The 21,849-nt window shown below is 40.1% G+C and overlaps 1 protein-coding gene across 2 annotated transcripts in view; it reads left to right on the forward strand.

Moving 5' to 3' along the window:
• Positions 1 to 21,849, forward strand: part of IGF2BP3 (insulin like growth factor 2 mRNA binding protein 3) — a 137,912-nt gene that overhangs the window by 22,439 nt on the left and 93,624 nt on the right. For both annotated transcript variants that reach the window (XM_065883523.1, XM_065883524.1), the window contains exon 3: positions 16,973 to 17,021. In XM_065883523.1, coding sequence (XP_065739595.1) covers positions 16,973 to 17,021 — 49 coding nt within the window. The remainder of the gene's footprint in view (positions 1 to 16,972; positions 17,022 to 21,849) is intronic.

Consider the following 21,849-nt stretch of genomic DNA (forward strand, 5'->3'; position numbering starts at 1 on the left):
TAAATTTGAAACACTAAAACCTTTTAGAATCTGGAATTGGTCTCAGCAAAGTCTGAGTTTGTATATTTCTTGTTATTCCAATAATGAAGAAAACACAAAAAATGCTAAGAATTGAGATATTTGAAAATAAAGTTTTAAATTACTGATTGCGCAAAACTTAAAAATTTCCAAGATGCCTTTAATCCAGAGCCAATTGATAATAAATCTTCTTCAAGAGATTGCATTTTAAAACTTCTGTGGCTCATTTGCAGTTTTGTTTTCTTTCAACTTATCTGTTGAGTCCTGCCAATGACCAGTGTGCCCAGGTGCCAGAGAGACAGGAAAGCGTTAACTTAAAATTTTGAAAGAGATTAACATTTTATTTATTTACTTTTAAATTTATTTATTTATTTTTGGCTGCGTTGGGTCTTCATTGCTCTGTGCGGGCTTTCTCTAGTTGCGGCGAGCGGGGGCTACTCTTCGTTGTGGTGTGCAGGCTTCTCATTGCGGTGGCTTCTCTTGTTGTGGCTCACGGGTTCTAGAGCGCAGGCTCAGTAGTTGTGGTGCACGGGCCTAGTTGCTCCACGGCATGTGGGTTCTTCCCGGACCAGGTCTCGAACCCGAGTCCCCTGCATCGGCAGGCGGATTCTTAACCACTGCGCCACCAGGGAAGCCCACGATTAATATTTTATAGTAATCTTATTAAATTAAGAAAGCAAATTTATAAGAATGATGGGGCTTCCCTGGTGGCGCAGTGGTTGAGAGTCCGCCTGCCGATGCAGGGGACATGGGTTCGTGTCCCGGTCCGGGAAGATGCCACATGCCGCGGAGCAGCTGGGCCCGTGAGCCATGGCCGCTGAGCCTGTGCGTCTGGAGCCTGTGCTCCGCAACGGGAGAAGCCACAAGAGTGAGAGGCCCGCGTACCGCAAAAAAAAAAAAAAAAAAAAAAAAAAAAGATATGTACATTAACATTTTTAGCTATTGTCGTAATTGGCAGTAACTTTAAATGCATAGCTGGGCTGAGTTTTTCAGACGGTCTGCTTAGGTAATTTGCAGTTTCTGGAAGACATGAGAGCTGTTAAGATTCTGAAATTATATATATATCTATATATAGAGAGAGATATATTTAATCTACAGAATTTTAAGGTATGTGTGTTGTTACAAGTAAATCAGATCTGGTTCTGGTTGGTTGTTTTGAAGCTATTTGTTTGACCTCATAACTGTTATGACTGAATTTATAGGCTCTTGGAAAGATAGACCAAGCTGCATATATAGTATTTTTCCTGTTGCTTTTTATGCTTGTATGAGAATGAAGATAGAAATCTGTAGCTAGTTTTAAAAATTTACCCACTACATATTTAAAGCTTTCCCAAGTCCCCAAATACCTAAAGTTATAAACATAGGAGTAAATATTTTAATGACGTCCAGCAGATAAATCTATAGGGAAGGTATTTATGATCCCGAATACTTGTAACTTTTTTTTTTTGGTCTCACCGTGGGGGCTTGTAGGATCTTAGTTCCCCCACCAGGGGTTGAACCCAGGCCCTCGGCAGTAAGAGCTCAGAGTCCTAAGCACTGCAATGCCAGGGAATTCCCTGTAACTGATACTCTTACGTTTAAGATGTGTTCCGGATTTCATCATCAGTAGAACATGCTAAATGTAGGTGTATGTGTATGATGTAGAACCTCTTAGAAAAAAACGTTAAAACTTTGACCTAGGTCTTTCCCCAGCCCTTCTGAAGCCTGTGTTAAAAACAACAAAAACAAAAAACGTGATACGTGAACAGATGGTGGTGAGAGGTGTGTCAGATTCTGGGTGTGCTGCCCCCTGGTGGACGATCTGTCACTATCGCCTAGGTTTTTGCACTTGTTTTTACAAGTCGGTCTTTAGGCAATTAATTAAAGTGCTTGGCTGTTTAACATGTTCTTAAGTGTTTTGAAAATGCATAAGTTTTTATTTCAACATTTTTACAAGGTGTTAAAGTCTAAAGTCCAGCCCACTAAAATTTAATGTCCTGTACAGATTGTTAATGACAGATTCCGATGGTTTTTCTGATAGTAAAGCTTTCAAAAGGATTACAACATTTTGGAAGGAGGGCAGAAAGGGCCGTTTTAAACTCTTGGTGTCTGTGTTACAGAGAAAGCCTGAGGGCAGGTAGATGAGTTCCAGATACACTTGAGGGTAGTTACTCTGCAAAGGTGAGAGCCTTTTATACCTGTGGTGCTCAGTGTACTCTCCTTCTGGCTTATGTTAAACTTTTTGGCCAATCATATCTATTATAATAAATATGACCAGGAGTTTCTTCCTTTGAGAGACTTGTGTCCTCCATGGGCATGGAGATGTTAGTCATAATGTGTTTTTGTGTATAATGATAGTGCAAGGTTATCTGCAAAGTCTAGTATGGTTATATCTTGGAAGAAAAGAGTTGAGTTGCCCTGGATGAGGAATGTCAGAGATATTTGGATTAAACTTATATATCTTTGTTTTCTTGCTACATGACAAACCATTATATATAAAATAAACAACAGGTCCTACTGTATAGCGCAGGGAACTATATTCAATATTTTTTAATACCCTATAATAAAAAGAATATGAAAAATAATATGTATAACTGAGTCACTTTGCTGTACACCAGAAACTAGCAACAGTGTAAATCAACTATACTTCAATTAAAAAAAAAAACTTGAGGGCTTCCCTGGTGGCGCAGTGGTTGAGAGTCCCCCTGTCGATGCAGGGGACACGGGTTCGTGCCCTGGTCCGGGAAGATCCCACATGCCGCAGAGCGGCTAGGCCCGTGAGCCATGGCCGCTGAGCCTGCGTGTCCGGAGCCTGTGCTCCGCAACGGGAGAGCCTGTAACAGTGAGAGGCCCGCGTACCGCAAAACAACAACAACAACAAAGCCCGGGGCTTCCCTGGTGGCGCAGTGGTTGAGAGTCCACCTGCCGATGCGGGGGACACGGGTTCGTGCCCCGGTCCGGGAGGATCCCACGTGCCGCGGAGCAATTGGGCCCGTGAGCCATGGCCACTGGGCCTGCGCATCTGGAGCCTGTGCTTCGCAACGGGAGAGGCCACAACAGTGAGAGGCCCACGTACCGCAAAAAAAAAAAACAAAAAAAACCCAAATCAGAAAAAGAAATTCTTCAATTACATAAAACAGAATTTTCATACTGATTCTCTTGCAAGCAATAACAATTGTTATTTTATTTGCTTGATTATACAAAATATTAAAATTAGAAATATAAAAAAAATTAGTAATATAAATCATGTGAATTGTATAACTCTACTTCTTGGAAACAAGAAGGCATCTAAACTTCATTGTTCAAACTGTCAGGTGTACTGGGATTGTTGTAGTTGCTAAAGTTGATGAGAAGATTATATAACTTGATAATGACCAACTGCAACTTTCTCACTTAAAAAAGCAAAACAAACCCAAGGATTTGTCTTGGATAAGGACCACGTCCAGGTATCAGTAATATGAAATAAAACATTAATATAGAGATATCCCTATGTTCAAAATACAGCACTTTTAAAAATTGAGTCCTCTTAATACACCTCTTCTTGCAGATATAGTTTACTTAGTGATGGGGACTTTTATGTGGAAAATAAATATTACATATAAAATGTTATATGATCCTGAAATTACTTTGATAAGTGGAAATAAAATTCAATCAGTTTTCCCTTTGAGTAACAAGTATACTACATTTTAGATCAGCTCTGTCCGGTTGAAAGATGTGAACTATGTATATATAATTTAAACTTTTCTAGTAGCCACAGGTAGACTTAAAAAATAGCAGGTGAAATTAATATTTTATACAACCTAGTCTAGAACTTTAAATTTTTTAACATGTGATCAGTATAAAAATTGTTGAGAAATCTTATTATACTCCTATTTTTGTACTGTATTCTTTAAAATCTGTTACATATGTTACAGTCATAGAACAATTCAGTTTGGACTGGGCTAGCCACACTTCAGGTGCTTAGTAGCCTCATGTGACCAGTGAATATTCCATTAGATAGAGCAGTTTTAAGATACACAGCTTGTGGGACTTCCCTGGTGGCACAGTGGTTAAGAATCCACCTGCTAATGCAGAGGACACTGGTTTGAGCCCTGGTCTGGGGAGATCCCACATGCCGCAGAGCAGCTGAGCCTGTGAGCCACAACTGCTGAGCCCTCATGCCACAACTACTGAAGCCCATGCTCCTAGAGCCCGTGCTCTGCAACAAAGAGAAGCCACTGCAATGAGAAGCCTGCAGACTGCAATGAAGAGTAACCCCTGCTTGCCGCAACTAGAGAAAGCCTGCCTGCAGCAACGAAGACCCAACGCAGCCATAAATAAATAAATAAGTTTATTAAAAAAAAGATACACAGCTTGTAAAATCACTTGTTAAAAAATATGATGGGGCTTCCCTGGTGGCGCAGTGGTTGAGAGTCAGCCTGCAGATGCAGGGCACACGGGTTCGTGCCCTGGTCCGGGAGGATCCCACATGCTGCAGAGCGGCTGGGCCCGTGAGCCATGGCCGCTGAGCTTGCGCGTCTGGAGCCTGTGCTCCACAACGGGAGAGGCCACAACAGTGAGAGGCCCGCGTACTGGAAAAAAAAAAAAAAAGAAAGAAAAAAAATATGATGAGTCTTGCTGGGAAAAAATGTAATGGTATTTATAAAATTAGTTTGTGGGAAAACGGGAATGATTATTTTTCAGTTTGACTCAAACGTATTAGAGGTTTTGTATCTTAGTACTTCATTCCTTTGTGACCACCCTAATTTTCAGGCAATATATATGTATTTGCTATATTGTGTTAATGTTACACTTTTTTAAAAATAAATTTTATTTATTTAGGCTGTGCTGGGTCTTCGTTGCTGCACGCGGGCCCTCTCTAGTTGCGGTGAGCGGGGACCACTCCTTGTTGCACTGCACGGGCCTCTCATCGCGGTGGCCTCTCTCATTGTGGAGCACGGGCTCTAGGCACGTGGGCTTCAGTAGTTGCAGCATGCAGGCTCAGTAGTTGTGGCTCACGGGCTCAGCTGCTACATGGCATGTGGGATCTTCCCAGACCAGGGATTGAACCCGTGTCCCCTGCATTGGCAGACGGATTCTCAACCACTGCGCCACCAGGGAAGCCCTACACTTTTGAAAGAGTCATACAGGCACTGGGTCTTTTATTTAAATAGACACTGTCCCTGATGTTCAACTACATGCATTTCTGTGGTTGGTTGAAATACTTGTGGTGACTTTTCTGGTTAAAGACACATTTTCAGATTCTCAGTGTGAAGACTAGAGAAATCTTTTGGTTATTCAGGAATCAAGGTCAGTTTGTTTCCTATTAATTCAACTATTACTTTTCAAAGTGATCTGTCATCTTGCCTTGCACATATCCTAATGAAGGTCAAGAACTTTATATTCCTCCGTTGAAGGGACATATAGTCTCCTACAAGAAAAAGAGACAGCAGTGTATATTTGCAGGCATTAGTAATAAGAACAGCACATAGAAGAACATTCAGCCTTTCCTGGACTCTACCAAGTTTCCATCCGTACGCTTAGGGCTGTCAGACTGTTCTACATAGATGCAGATGATAGTGTGCACCTTTAAAAGATAAATACCTCTGTTTTCCTTAGTGGGACATGGATATTATTCCCATGAAGATGTGGGAGCTGAGGAATGACAGAAAAATCACCTGAGATTCTCACTTAGAACTGTTGTGTTAAAAGAGTCTTTTGTTTCTTTATTCCTTGTTGAGTAATTGCCTGTTAGGAACCAGGAAATCTGCTAAGCACGGGAGTATACAATAGTCAATAAGGTAGAAATGACTTGGCCTTCATGGGGCTTGCCCTGTTAAATAGACCTCAGTGGCCACCAAACTTAAGTGTGTGTGAAACCACATTTCCCTGCCCCATCCCCAGAGACTCTGATCTAGGAGGTCTGTATTAGGGCCTGGGTATTTTCATTTTAAGTAAGCCATCCTGGTGATTCTAATGTAGATGCTCCTTAGACCACCCTTGGAATGACATCTCTTTGTTTTTTAATTTTATTGAAGTATAGTTAATTTACAATGTTGTGTTAATTTTTGCTGTACAGCAAAGTGATTCAGTTATACATAAATATATTCTTTTTCGTATTTTTCATTATGGTTTATCACAGGATACTGAATATAGTTCCCAGTGCTATACAAGAGGACCTTGTTGTTTATCCATCCTATATATAATAGTTTGCATCTGCTAATCCCAACCTCCCAACTTTCCCTCCCCCACCCCTTTCCCCCTTAGGAACCACAAGTCTGTTCTCTATATTTGTGAGTCTGTTTTTGATATTTTATTTATTTATTTATTTTTGGCTGGGTTGGTTCTTTGTTGCTGTGCGCGGGCTTTTTCTAGTTGCGGTGAGCGGGGGCTACTCTTGGTTGCAGTGCGCGGGCTTCTCATTGCTGTGGCTTCTCTTGTTGCGGAGTGAGGGCTCTAGGTGCATGAGCTTCAGTAGTTGTGGCACGCGGGCTCAGTAATTGTGGCTCGCGGGCTCTAGAGCTCAGGCTCAGTAGTTGTGGCGCACGGGCTTAGTTGCTCCGCGGCATGTGGGATCTTCCTCGACCAGGGCTCGAGCCCTGTGTCGCCTGCATTGGCCAGCGGATTCTTAACCACTGCGCCACTTAGGGAAGTTCTGGGAGCGCAGTCTTAACCACCGGACCACCAGGGAAGTCCCCGGTGCAGTGAGTTTTGAAAGCTATATATACCTGTGAAAGTACACCCACTATCAAGATGTGGAATACTTCTATCCTTGACGTAATACATATACATGTATGTGTATGTGTGTGTGTGTGTATATATATATATATATATATATATATATATATATGTTTTGCAGGGGTACTTTTTTTTTTTCCTTTGAGCTTATCCCTTTTACCTGGACATTTGGGTTCTTCCCAGTTTTACCTGTTTACAAACTTAGAGCTAAGATGTTGGGTTTTTTTTTTTGCGGTACGCGGGCCTCTCACTGTTGTGGCCTCTCCCGTTGCGGAGCACAGGCTCCGGACGCGCAGGCTCAGCGGCCATGGCTCACGGGCCCAGCCGCTCCGCGGCACGTGGGATCTTCCTGGACCGGGGCACGCACCCATGTCCCCCACATCGGCAGGTGGACTCTCAACCACTGCGCCACCAGGGAAGCCCTATAGCTAAGTTTTTGAGTCGGTTGCAGCTTTATCTAGAGACACTGTAAGGAGGAGAATGCTTGAGAGGCTGCATTTCTAGTCTGAGGATTTGATAAGAGACTGCCGAGTCAGTCATGAGGCAGGGTTATGCCAGTTGACACTTATCACCAGCAATCTGAAATGCATCATTTCCCCAGGTATTCATCTACTTGGAGTATTCTGCTTTAAAAAAAAAAAAAAATTGAGGTTGACCTTTTAAGGAGCTAATTTTTAACTGTATAAAAGAAGCAAGGATAGATATAATTACAGTGTTGAATATTGCAATTAGTACAAGTAATTGTATTGAATTTGGCCAGGTTGAACTTCCTCTTTGGGCATAGTTTGTGTTGGTTGGGCACAGCTTAGAATGAAAATCTGCAGCTGGTTCAGAGTGCCTGCAAGTGACAGGTTGAAGAGGCCAGGCCATACTGCTCTGAGTCCAGAGGCTTGTCTTTTTATTTGAAAATGACCAGTACACATATGGACCATGTGTCCCAGCTCTTTGTGTAAGAGATCAAGGCAAAGAGGAAAATGTTAGAAGTTAAGTTAGACTTGGTTTTCTCTTCCTGTCTTCAGCTGGTATTAGCTGTGTTAGATCATGATCCAAGCCTCGGCCTCTTTATATCTGTGAAGTGGGAAAGTGGTGATTCTCTTGATTTGTATAAGTGATAGTAGAAAGAAAGAAAGGAGGGATGGCCTTTTGGGAGAAACAAGATAAAGAAAATGAACATTTAGGACTTATAGGTGGTTTGGATGGAAGGTTGCAAGTCTGTACACTTGTATGTCTTGCACTGCGACTTAGCATGAAATGACTAGCTTTAAGGGCCTAGGTGCCAGTGTATACAATTTTCATAATATCTTGAGGCAGTTGAATTAGCTGAGTTTCCAGCATAGCTGACTTTCTTGGTATTCATATGTAACCTTGTCCATTTAATGTCAATATTGAGTTTTAGTATGTGAATTGATTGTACGGTTTAAAGCTGTGGAGCAAAGTGAAAATTTTGCTTGAGATTGGCATATCTTTGACCTTTGGGTTTAACACGCAACCTGTAATTTTTCTGAAGTTTTTTTGATAATGGTTACGTTATTGGTTGGATTATAAGTGAAATCAGTAAGATGGAATATAGTTAGGAGGATAGACTGTGGAGCCAGAATGCCAAGAGCTGGATTCTGACCCTGCCACTCATTAGCAGGGTATGTTTGGGCAAGATAAACTTGTGCTTTTGTCTTTGAATCTATAAAACGCTGACTGGGAGGGTTACATGAGATAACAAACATTGTCTTAGGCAGTTTGGGCTGCTGTAATAAAATACCATAGACTGGATGGCTTAACAGATGTTTATTTCTCACAATTCTGGAGGCTGGGAAGTCCAAGGTCAAGGTGCACACAGATTCTTTGGGTTCTTGCTGAGGGCCCCGTTCTTGGCTTATATAGACAGATGCCTTCTTGCTGTGAGGTCACATAATCTTTCCTCAGTGTGTGCAGTGAACAGAGCCCTGGTCTCTCTTCTTAGAAAAACAGTAATCCCATTATGGGGGCTCCATGCTTATGTCCTCACATTAGCCTAAACACTTCCCAGAGTCCCCATCTCCTAACAGCATCACATTGGGGGATAGGGCTGCAACATACGAATTTTTGGGGGGGGCATAAACATTCAATCCATAACAGACATAAAGCATTTTCTTGTTTATATTCTTATTTATACCTGTCAAGCTTTAATGTGGAAAAAAGACGTAAATATCAAAGACTTTTGGCAAAAACTTAGTAACCTAAAATTTGAATTGAAAATAACAGTTGGCCCTCCATATCCATGGGTTCTGCATCTGTGGATTCAACCCACTATAGATGAAAAATAATTGGGGAAAAAAATCCAGAAAGTTCCATAGAGCAAAACTTGAATTTGCCTTTTGGGGGCAACTGTTTACATCTCATTTATATTGTATTTACACCTATTTACATAGCATCTACATTGCATTAGGTATTATAAGTAATCTAGAGATGATTTAAAGTATATGGGGGCTTCCCTGGTGGTGCAGTGGTTGAGAATCTGCCTGCCAATGCAGGGGACACGGGTTTGAGCCCTGGTCCGGGAAGATCCCACATGCCGCGGAGCAACTAAGCCTGTGCACAACTACTGAGCCTGTGCTCTAGAGCCCGTGAGCCACAACTGCTGAAGCCCGCGCGCCTAGAGCCCGTGCTGTGCAACAAGAGAAGCCACTGCAATGAGAAGCCCGCACACTGCAACGAAGAGTAGCCCCGCTCATTGCAACTAGAGAAAGCCCACGTGCAGCAACGAAGACCCAACGCAGCCAAAAATAAAATAACTAAATTAAATAAATTTAAATAAATAAGTAAAGTATATGGGATACTATCCATTTTATATAAGGCACTTGAGCATCCGTGGATTTTGGTATCTGAGGGGCTTCTGGAACTAATCCCCTGTGAATTTGGAAGGATGACTGTAATCACCGTGGACACATGGTTTATTTCGCTTTCAAACAAAATGGGTATTGTCTAGCTCTGGCCTAGGAGTAATGACCAGCCCTATAACAGCACCCAGGTTGTGTCTCGTTGTATTATTTCTGACTAAAAGGAACCGGTGCTCCATGTAGATGAAACTGGTTGCAGACGGGGGCAGGAAGTGTACAAGTTGAACCTGGATTATCATAACAGAAGGCAAAAAAGCTCTCAAAGATTGCTGGAGTCATTTCAAAAGATACAGGATCAGTGTGAAGAGGCCTCCACTGATTAACCAAAGATGGGGCAATTTGAGCATTAAAAGGAATTAATGCAGCGGGTTGGTACACACAAAGTATTTGTGAATCCATAATGTTACTGAAAAAAATAAGCATTTGGTCATCTTTGGACAATGCCAGGGGACCAACTCATCATTCTGAAAAGTTTAAAACAATAATGTCTTTGAACTCCTGAAAGAAGACATTGAAATGAGGATTTGCATGAAGCTGGTTTATTTAGGAGATGGTTTCATCTCCAAATGAGGGAATGGGGAGGGTGAAATGGGGGTTTAGGACAAGCCAACGAAGGGCACTTTATTGAGGTTGCCATAAGGAAATAGGACCTTTGAGAAATGTACAGAATGTTTCCCAGGTGGAAGACTGGGACATTTATCTACTGGCTCGCAACAGTTCTCCTCTGTAAATTACAGGTTGTCTTGAGGGTTTCATCTCTCCTCTGTTTCTGGGCTGTTCTTTTTTTTTTTTTAATTTTCCCTTTTGACAAAGGGTGTTTATTTTTTAAACATCTTTATTGGAGTATAATTGCTTTTCAATAGTGTGTTAGTTTCTGCTTTGTAACAAACTGAATCAGCTATACATATACATATATCCCCATATCTTTTCCTCTTGCACCTCCCTCCCACCCTCCCTATCCCACCCCTCTAGGTGGTCACAAAGCACTGAGCTGATCTCCCTGTGCTATGCAGCTGCTTCCCACTAGCTATCCATTTGACATTTGGTAGTGTATATATGTCCATGCCACTCTCTCACTTCTTCCCAGCTTACCCTTCCCCCTCCCTGTGTCCTCAAGTCCATTCTCTATGTCTGCATCTTTATTCCTGTTCTGACCCTAGGTTCTTCAGAACCTTTTTTTTTTTTTTAAGATTCCATATATATGTGTTAGCATATGGTATTTGTTTTTCTCTTTCTGACTTCACTCTGTATGACAGACTCTAGGTCCATCCACCTCACTACAAATAACTCAATTTCGTTTCTTTTTATGGCTCAGTAATATTCCATTGTATACACGTGCCACATCTTCTTTATCCATTCATCTGTCGATGGACATTTAGGTTGCTTCCGTGTCCTGGATATTGTAAATAGAGCTGCAGTGAGCATTGTGGTACATGACTCTTTTTAAATTATGGTTTTCTCAGGGTGTATGCCCAGCAGTGGGATTGCTGGGTTGTATGGTAGTTCTATTTTTAGTTTTTTAAGGAACCTCCATACTATTCTCCATAGTGGCTGTGTCAATTTACATTCCTCTGGGCTCTTCTTGAACTCTTCTGAGGCTTTGGTGAAAAATCTGAGGTGAAACAGAGATGCCTAAGGGTGTGCTTAGGGGTGGAAGGAGGTGGGACAACTTCACTGTGCTTGGGACTGTCTCCCACAGCTGTGAATGAAATCAGAGGTGAGCAGGGGGATGTGATGAGCAGCACAAAACCATCTGCAGAAGGGAAAGAATCAAATACTTACCCTGCCTTTACTATACTTACTGCGGTTCAGCGTATCCAAATATGTGATAAAGGAAAGTTGTTCTTTATGGAAGAACTCCAGCTAAATTAAAAACTACGGGGCTTCCCTGGGGGCTCAGTGGTTAAGAATCCACCTGCCAATGTAGGGTACACGGATTCAAGCCCTGGTCCGGGAAGATCCCACATGCCGCAGAGCAACTAAGCCCGTGCGCCACAACTACTGAGCCTGTGCTCTAGAGTCCACGAACCACAAGTACTGAGCCCTTGTGCCACAACTACTGAAGCCTGTGCACCTAGAGCCCGTGCTCCGCAACAAGAGAAGCCACAGTGATGAGAAGCTAGCGCACCGCAACAAAGAATAGCTCTTGTTCACCACAACTAGAGAAAGCCCACGCAGCAGCAAAGACCCAGCGCAGCTATAAACAAACAAACAAACAAATAAATTCATTAAAAAAATATGGATGGCATGATACAATGAGGAAATACATTTTCAACCTTTATGAAACAGTGGATTTAGGCAGTGATCATTAGTGATTGCAACATCACAGGTAGACAACCAGGGATAATGTATCTTTTCATGGAAGTATAAAACCTCCCCTGTGATAGTTTATTGTCTCTCCCTAAACAAACAACAGCAAAAAACAAGTCAGATTTTCAGATCTAATTACCACTTTTATAGGGGTCAGAGTAACATCATAATAAACACCACCATGGGAGTGTAAGTAACAAAATCCAGGCAGTGAGAAACCAGGAGACAAATGACAGGTTTGGGATATTTTTATTCTCCGAATAAGTTGTAAGGATAGAAAGGGAAACATGTAGCTTATGAGGCTAGAGTCATACTGAAGCATGTGCAGTGTATGGCTCTTTTTTGATACTGATTGAACAAACTTAAAAAAATTTTTTTTATATGGGGAAATGTAAACTAGATATTCAGTATGAAGTTTTTATCCATTTTTAAGGACATAATAGTATTTTGTCTACTTAAAGAGTTGTTTGAAAGAAGATGCTAATATAAAAGACATGAGAATGACAAAAATTGAGGGTGGTGGTTACTCTCTAGGAGGCAGGCATTAGGGTGAGGGAAGAGCATGGTAGCTTCAATTGTCTTGTTCTGATTTGGTGAGGTGGGTTCATATGTTTTATACTTTGTAATGTAAAGGTATTACACATCATTGTATATCAAATTCAACATAGCAATTATTTAAAATGACACAAAGAGGATGCAATGGGTAAAACCCAGAATGAGTAATTGCACAGGATTTATTACCTGGACCTCCAAATAAATAGCAAGAAAACAGAGTGAAGGGGAACTCTTATATCCAAGAGACCTAAGAGATGTTGACTCTACACATGTGGGCATATTGTTGGGATCTTGATATGAACAGACCAACTATAAAAAGATAGTTATTAAGCAGTTGGAAATAAACAGAGTGGGGGTATTTGTTCTCAAGGAATTTTTGTTAATCACTTTTAGAAGCAATAATGGTGATATAGTTAATTTTAAACAAAAAAGGTCCTTTTGTCAGTATTTATAGATGTACTGTAGCGTGACAGGCCATGTAAGTGGGACTTGTTGGTACAGGTGTGAGTATAGATAAACAAGATCAGGTGATCATACTTGGTAACTGATACAGGCATATGGAGGTTGATATGATTTTTCTCCTTTGGTGTCCATTTGAAAACTTCCATAAAATCAATTTAAGTCAGTTCCATTTATTACTAAAACTTTTGAAGATGCCCTTAGGAGTCTATATGAGCTTTATTGGCTTTTTATCCTGTAATTAAACCAGCTTTTAATAAATAATGAGGGACTTCCCTGATGGCACAGTATTTAAGAATCCGCTTGCCAGTGCTGGGGACACGGGTTCGATCCCTGGTTCGGGAGGATCCTACATGCCTCGGAGCAACTAAGCCGGTGTGCCACGACTACTGAGCCTGTGCTCTAGAGCCCGCAAGCCACGATTACTGAACTTGAGTGCTACTTCTATCGAAGCCCGTGTGCCACAACTACTGAAGCCCACACGCCTAGAGCCCGTGCTCTGTAACAAAAGAAGCCACTGCAATGAGAAGCCCATGCACCGTAATGAAGAGTAGCCCCCGCTTGCCGCAGCTAGAGAAAGCCTGCACACAGCAAGGAAGACCCAGTGCAGCCCAAAAGAAAAAGAGTACTGAATTTTATTGCAACTATTTCAGGCACAGTAAGCATTTTTTAAAGGTTAAATGAGAGCTTAAACTTTACCTCATTTTTCCCTCTCAGGGGGAAAACCCTTAAATTCTATATGATTAACTTATAAGTAGATTGTGTGGAAGTTTTCTTTTAAAATAGCACAAGAGATTAAATCGGCATTTTCCTGTTTTTGTTCTCAAACTTCAGTGTAGCTATTGTTCTTCTCACTCCCCCATGAGCTGTAATAAAATCATGTTAGTTTTTGGTTGGTGGATCCATGAGTCTTGTGTTTTCTTCCCCTTCTATATGTTATAACAAATGTTAATTTAACTATCAATTGAGTGCTTCTCAGGTGCCACACACTGTTCCAGACTCTGAATGCAACAGTGAACAAGACAGCCTAATGAGTCCCTGTTGTTACAGGGAGTGATCCTTGTTACTACGTAAGTGTGTTTTAGGAGGAGGTGAAACACCAACTTACTTTGCTGATAGTTAAATTGAACTTTAATGAGTGGGTAATCACAGTGGAAAACAGTATCCGTTTTCTTGACTCTTATTTAGCATCAAACCCAAATATAACCAACCTATTTCTAAAAGCTCAGATGGGAGATGGGAGCTAAGAATACAGGTGATAGTGTTTTTTTGTTTTTTTTAAATTAATTAATTTATTTTTGGCTGTGTTGGGTCTTTGTTGCTGCGCACGGGCTTTTTCTAGTTGTGGCAAGCGGGGGCTACTCTTCATTGTCGTGCGCGGGCTTCTCATCGCGGTGGCTTCTCTTGTTGCGGAAGAAGGGCCCTAGGGGCTCGGGCTTCAGAGTTGTGGTGCATGGGCTTAGTTGCTCCGAGGCATGTGAGATCTTCCTGGACCAGGGATCAAACCCGTGTCCCCTGTATTGGCAGGCGGATTCTTAACCTCTGCGCCATCAGGGAAGTCCAGGTGATAGTGTTTTAACTGTGTATAGCCAACTTGATTAGTACAGCTGAGTGGGGTCGTTTTTCTCAAGTACCTTCTGGGTCAGAGGTTTGTGTTTATGTACTAGATGAGAATTCATGCCTTTGCTTGGACTTTTTTAATGCTGGGCCTTTTGGCTCTTGTAGTGATAAGAGTGGACCATGGGGAGAGGAGCTAGAGGTGAAACTGCAGAGTTTAAGATTAGTTACTGGGTAAGTGGGAAAGAACACTGCTAGATGTCAAAACACTAACTGTATGAAAATAATCCTGGTATTTGTCTAAAATGAAACACGAGAGAATCAGATAATAGAAAAGGGACAGCCATTTAAGGGAAATAATTATTCTGGAGGAACTTCTAATAAGTAAATGGGTGCCAGATGTACATTTTGAAGAATGGGGAAAACATGGCTAATGGATTACTTCTAATGTACAAAAAATAGTATCCTATTTAAAGAAGTTCTTGGGAACCCTGTGAAGTAGGTATTTGTTGTTTTAATAATGAATAATTACCTGCTTGGTGACCATAACTCTCTATGTACACTTCTGTGTGTGCTTTTGGGAAAATTTTTTGGTAATATATACACCCAGAAAAATGAGTCCAGTAGAGATGAATACTTAGTTTCTTAACATTGTGCTGTAATTTATTACTGTGTCAGATGCTTGATTAAGACAGATTAGTACTTGCAATGTATAGTAAATAATTCTTACTTCCTTGGTTACCCAGGGTAAGTATTTACACAGTGTGAGTAACTTTTCTGCTACCTAAAGCAATACATGGCAGATTTGAAATCTATGTTTTAGGAATGTTTTTATTAGGGTATATTTTTTAAGGTAAATATAAAACTTATACAAAAGCAGAGATACAGTACACATCCTGCAGCTTTAACACTTATTAGCACATGAGTTTTTTTTTAGCACATGAGTTATTTTTGAAACAAATCCCAGAATAACGTGTAAATTCTAAGACTATGTGGTGTTTGAAAATTTTTTCTTAAATTGTCATTCTGTCACTATCTCTTTGATATATTGCCCTTGGTGATTGTGCTTTGTTTCACTGTCTCATAAAAATAATGTAAAAATGATTTTTCCTTCATCGTCTATTTTATCATTATAAACAGGATGTACCAGAGTTTGTTAATCTATATGTTCTTTAGAGTTCCATAAGGCATAGGCAGTGTCTGTGGCATTTATTTGTTGTTAAGGCTTTGGGGTGAATGGGAGAGACAAAGGAGTAGGCTGTGAATGTAGTCCCAGCTGGTGTTTTGCTGTGGTACTTAAAAGTGGATCGTTTGACCCAGAAAAGGAAATTAACTATAGTTCTAGAAGTTAAAAAATTATTTCACTTGAGATGTCATGCCCAATTGTTAGTCTCTCTCTTTTTTTAAAATAGCTAGTTGACTGTAAATTCCTTTCCTTCTAAGAGTGTGACTGGTATGTGGTATCCGTAGTACAATCTCACATAATTCATGTTCCTTCCTTCCTTCCTTCCTTCCACCCTCCCTCTCTTCTTCTGCTCCCTCCCTCTGATAGTATTGAGGAGGGGATAGAAGAAGAGGGATGTATATTACAATAGATTTTATTATTATATAAAATACATATTGTGTTTTATATACATACCATATGTATAGGTATATGTGTAGGCATTTGAACTAAGGTAGGGGATTTTTAATGTTTTTTTGTGCCATGGACTCCTTTGGCAGCCTGAAAAGTATGGACCTCTTAAGGTATTTTTAAGTGCATAAAATAAAACACATGGGATTATAAAGGAAATTATTTTGAAATAAAGTTAGAATAATGTTAAAGCTTGTAGTAGCATGTGTTTCTTAACATAATAAGGAAAAGTTCTAGCAACACAGCTAACTTTCACAGTAGTGATTATACATGATATTTAAAGATCTGCAACAACGTAAGTGATATGAAAATATCTGATTTATTTTAATGTCAAAAGTACAAGTCATATAATTCTACTGTTGTTTGATGCCAACATCCATAATTGAAGGTGGTGCTAAATTTCAGTTAGGGGATAGTGAAAATAAACATGTGATTTTCCCCCATACCCCACCCCTGCTATCCAAGTTCCTTGAATTCTGTCCATGGACCCCTTGGCTGTGATCTCAGATTAAGAACATCTGGACTAAGGCTTTGTTTGTGTTCTGGGATGCTTACTTTGAGGCTAAAGGGTTTGAACTTAGAATATAGTCATCAGATGAAATGTTTTTCAAACAATGTATCTGCCAATTTTAGTGGCTTTTAGAATAAGCCATAACAATCCAATGATGCTAGATTTCCAAATGGTCTCAGTATGCATATTGTGATAACCTTGTCTCCTTTTTCCTTCTTGGGCTGCCTTTTCTTATTATATATTAGTTTGTAATTAATATAAAGTATTTTAAGTAGTTTCTAAGCATCCATGTTGGCTATTAATATCTTCTGCATTTACTTTTTTTTTTTTCTTTTAAAAAACATTTTAATTCTTCTGCAGGATTCGGAAACTTCAGATACGAAATATCCCGCCTCATTTACAGTGGGAGGTAAGAATTTCTATATTTAAAACTAAGATTTTAGTATCTAAGCCTATTGGTAGTTTTTCCAAAGGTTTTTCTCCTTCCAACTCATGGATGTGCTAGAACACACATGGTTCTTCTCTTTTATGGTCTGTGTCTTGCATTGGGCTTTGCTTTGTAAGAGTATACTATATCTTTGAAAACAATCTGCTCTTTGAGATATTTAAAGTTGAAATAAGTTCTGGGGTAACTGCGTAAACTTGCTCATTCAGTCACATCCCACAGAATCTTGTTTGAGATCTTTCTGATGAGTTTTGCTAATTGTATTTAAATATGAAGTTCCCTCCTTGGCAATGTTTTAAAGAGCAAATACTGCTATTTATGCTTTATTTTAAAATGTTACTATGCTTTCTTTTGCTCACAGGGTGGCACTGTAGTAATTGTATATAAACACAAACCTTTTAGCACAATTGAATAGGCTGTGTCAGCAATTTCCAAACCATGTTGATGATGTCATGGTGAGAATTTGAGACCCCAGTAGTTGAAAAGATAAAAGGAAATGTCTGTTGACTCTTCCAGATGATGGACCTGAAAATTCTTAAAAGCTACTTTGGAGAGGGTGGTGCAGGGAAAACTGCTCAGCTTTTGTGTATTTTTAATATAAAAATCAAGAGTAACTAGCTTTGTGTGTTTCACATTAGTGTTCTAAAATGACATTTGTAGAGTCACTAAACCAGAACCTTCATCAAAATGCAAAGAATGGTTAAAAGGTTTCTTTGGTGGTGAGTTTAGGAAAGCTGGCCTGAGGTCTCATTCTCCAAGGTCCCAGTTGGTAACAAATCACTTATGCTCAGAATATTTTACAGCACATTTATTTTCAGAACAATGTTATTGAATTTAGTCTTTGTAGGACTTGGTTTTTTGGTCTATGTTGAATATTTTTCAAGTTATATAATGTATACTTTTGTAGATAAAAACAGTGACATTAGATTAAACTCAATGCATTTTCTTGTTTTAGTTTAACATTTGTTTAGGAAATTCAGTGTCTTGGAGGATGAGTCCCTGAATCAAGTGTCATGGTATCAAGATTACTGGTTTAATCCCCTTTTTAATTTATGTGTTTTTTTTTAATTGGAGTATAGTTGATTTACAGTGTGTTAGTTTCAGGTGTACAGCAAAGTGATTCAGTTTTATATACATATATATACACATATATATATTGGGTTGGCCAAAAAGTTCATTCTGGTTTTTCCATAACCTCTCATGGGAAAACCTGAATGAATTTTTTGGCCAACTCAATATATACATATATTCTTTTTCAGATTCTTTTCCATTACGCGTTATTACAAGATATTGAATATAATTCCCTGTGCTCTACAGTAGGTCCTTGTTATTTATTTATAGTAGCGTGTGCATGTTAATTAATCCCTTCATTTTAACATGGGCTGTGTTAAATATGATTTTCTACTTGGGAACTATATCTAGTGTAATGTAGCTTTCAATGAAAGAGTCAAATGGTGGCAGCCAATTTTACGTAAGTGAATTGTTAGTGTAGTAGCATATCAGCTATAGGCAAGTGGTAGTTTCCTTATAATTCATTCATAGTATCTCTTCAAATTTAGATTGCAGTGGCTTCTTGAGCATTGTTGATTCTAGTTTTGGTGGCTTCTCAAGATTTTAGTTCATTGCATTCTTCATTCTGGGTAAAATTTAATCTATGAGAATAAATCTTTATTTGCCACATCTAACTTTTTTTTTAAATTTCATTTTACCCATAGTCCTTTGAGGTAAGGTGAAGTTGGTGACATTATCTCCATTTTCAAATGGGCAAATACGGGCCCACAGGGTTCAAAGAATTAAGTAAGAACAGACACTGAATTTAAAGAGGCGTGGAACTAGACTTTGAAACTCTTGACCTTTGACCCTTTTACAGTTTAAAGGGTGGTTTGAAATACTGATTGACAAAAACTATTGAGGGCTTGTTAGGAGTAGGATGAACTATTGGGATATTTCCTTTCTTTGAAGGCTTGAATGACCACCATCTGTTATTTCCTTTTTGAGGAGTCACTTTGTGTAACATTTTATTTGTACACGCTGAGCCTGCTGGTTGTCTCGTGCCAAAGCCTTATAGAAGGTGATAATTTTGCAGTTATATGTCTGGACTCCCTTTATAATGGAAAAATTAGACTTTGAATCCACGAATTAATCTTAGAATCACTGAAAATGTAATGACCAGACATTACGTACCTCCTGATTTGACGCGATAGGAAATACATAGCAACATAGATGAAAAATTCTTGTCAAAAAAATAGAGGTTTGACTGGATTCAATTTCAGTCTGACTTTGAGTTTATAAGAAATATAGACGGTAGGGGCACAAATGAAATGATGCCATGAAGAAACACCTAGCCAATTCCAGAATATGGGACATTCCACGGGACAGATGACATTGTTTAGTAATCAAGTGATGGCATATTAAAAGGGAAGGGGACTGTTACAGAATAAGACCTATGAGAATAACAAAAAAGCAAGCATACACCTGCACTGAGTTATTTGTGAACCATGTAAACAGTCCTTAGGAGCAGCATGGAGTATCTAGAAAAGCCTTAGAGTTTTTTGCAGGAGGCTTTTGGCATCAGACTTGGGATTACATCCCAGCTCCACTGCTTATTCGATATGGGATCTCTGAACCAGTTTTTAAAATTGTCGAAGCCTCATTTTCCTCCTTTCTAACATGGGGATGATAACAGCCACTTGATTGGGTTGCTATGGGCGTTAATAGGATTATGCATGCTCAAACCCTTAAAAAATGCTTGGTACATATAAGTGCACCCTACATTTTAGCCATGGTATGAACAACACATTCATTTCCTCCCAACTTAAAGTTCTTGTGCTTAACTCAGATGCAGCCTATAGCACACACAAAAAAACAGGTATTCTACCGGGGGAATTAAATGTGGAGAATTACACAGATGCTAGAGGGCTGAATGAGCAAAGACGGAATCCATAGATAGTGAGGACTATAGCAGCTCCCACCCTGAGGCTGAGTGGGGAGGAAAGGGGTCAAGGGAACAGGGTGAGGTTATCAGATCCTAGAAGCTTGAAGGAAGAGCTCCGAGTAGCTGAGAGTGAGCAAAGGATGCTCCCTGGCTGTAGCTGGTGCCTGGGATGGGGGAAAAAGGGAAGTGATGAAGCTGGTTCTGGGAATGCCCAGAGCCGTTAGAGTCCCAAACCCATGGCTGTTAGGATGATGCTGATAAATGGGAAGGAACATGTGTCATCTCCACTCGTGCTCTCCAGTCCCCCTCTTGTGCATTCTGTCAGCAGAAACCACCAGGGAATGGCTGGCAAAGGTGCGATAATAGGGTAGAGTCCCAGTCCCAGCATCACAGAGTTGGAAGGTGTATTTGGAACTGAGAGCTTAATTTCCAGTCAGAGTCCTATCCCAAAAGTGAAAGTTCCTCCCCTGTTCTGCCAGTGCTCTTCTAAGCCATTTTCTGTGGGGTCATCAAAGAAATGACAGAATCGGGGACCATGGCAGAAACACCATGAGATAACAGTGCTAAGAGGCGTTTTATAAGGTCTGTAACTGGATTGTTGATTATCTTTATACCACTGTGATACTTTATGTTTTTATTTCTTATTTACATTACCTTTTTACCACTAGATCCTGCTGAATGACACACGGGGATTCCTCTCAAGTTCTTGGAATACCACGTCATGCACGCTTTGTGTGTCATGTGGGGCTTAAATGATTTCTAGCCCATTAGTTTTGGTTGATGGTAAAGTGCACTCAAGTGTTCTGGACTGGCTAAATGTTTCACTGCTTAAGTGTTTTGGCAGATAAAGATATGGGGAAACTAACTTTTGGAAGGACCTGCTGCTGGAGAATTAGGTAGGTTTGTTTTTTCCCCCAAATAGGTGGAATGTAGAAGGGAAATAGAAGAAACTGTTTCTACTCCCTCTCCAACCCTCTTGCCTGAGGTACTGGAAGAATAGATCTGTGGTGTGACCAGAACTGGAAGGGCTCCTCTACAAGTAGTCCTAATGTTGGACAGATCTGCATCCTCAGATGCCCTAAGGGATGTAAACGTGTGTGATAAGGGTTTGAGGGAACACCTTGGGCAAACACCAAAGAGGTGAAGAAGGGATAGAGCCCCAGAACACTTGACTTTAAACACCTTTGAGAAGAATCCTTTTTCTTTTGCCTGACTCAGTGTCTTAAATTGGCCCCATTTTCTGAATTTAAGGGGTATCTTTCTTCATTTAAAAAATAAATTGCCAAGGCCTTAGGAAAGGACTTCTCAGAGAGAGTTTTTCCTAATCTTATCATCTTAATACTACTCTCCAATCAGTTATTAGTACTCATAAAATGTTAAAAGGGAATACCCTCCCGGAAGGGAAACGTAACGCCCATTAATTATGTAAATGAAGGGTCTAGAGTAAAGGGCAAGTTAGTTTCTCATTTGGGGGTCAGGTATTGAATGAAAGTAGAATGATGCTTCCACAGAGGTTAGTGTCTGGCAAAACAGACTGAGCTACTGAGTTTGTGGTTTGCATCATAAGGCCCTGACTGCCCATGCCTGGAGTGACTGTATTTTCTGAGGCAAAATTTTGAATATATGATCTGACAAATACTTACGGGGAATGCATAATTTAAAATTACAACTTGTTGGAAAATGCAGAATGTCTGTTGGCTTTACCTCAAGGCTTGGATATCAGATTTTTCCTGGACTTAATTGAGGTGAGAAGATGAATATCTTGGGAAGGAACTCTGAAGAGGTTTCCACACTGTAAGATCCATTTTTCTGCCACATGTGTTGTCTGGTGTGATTGAGTAAAGGAAGTGGAAGCTG

The sequence above is a fragment of the Phocoena phocoena genome, chromosome 9 (assembly GCF_963924675.1).
Source record: "Phocoena phocoena chromosome 9, mPhoPho1.1, whole genome shotgun sequence".
In the NCBI taxonomy this organism is placed as follows: Eukaryota; Metazoa; Chordata; class Mammalia; order Artiodactyla; family Phocoenidae; genus Phocoena; species Phocoena phocoena.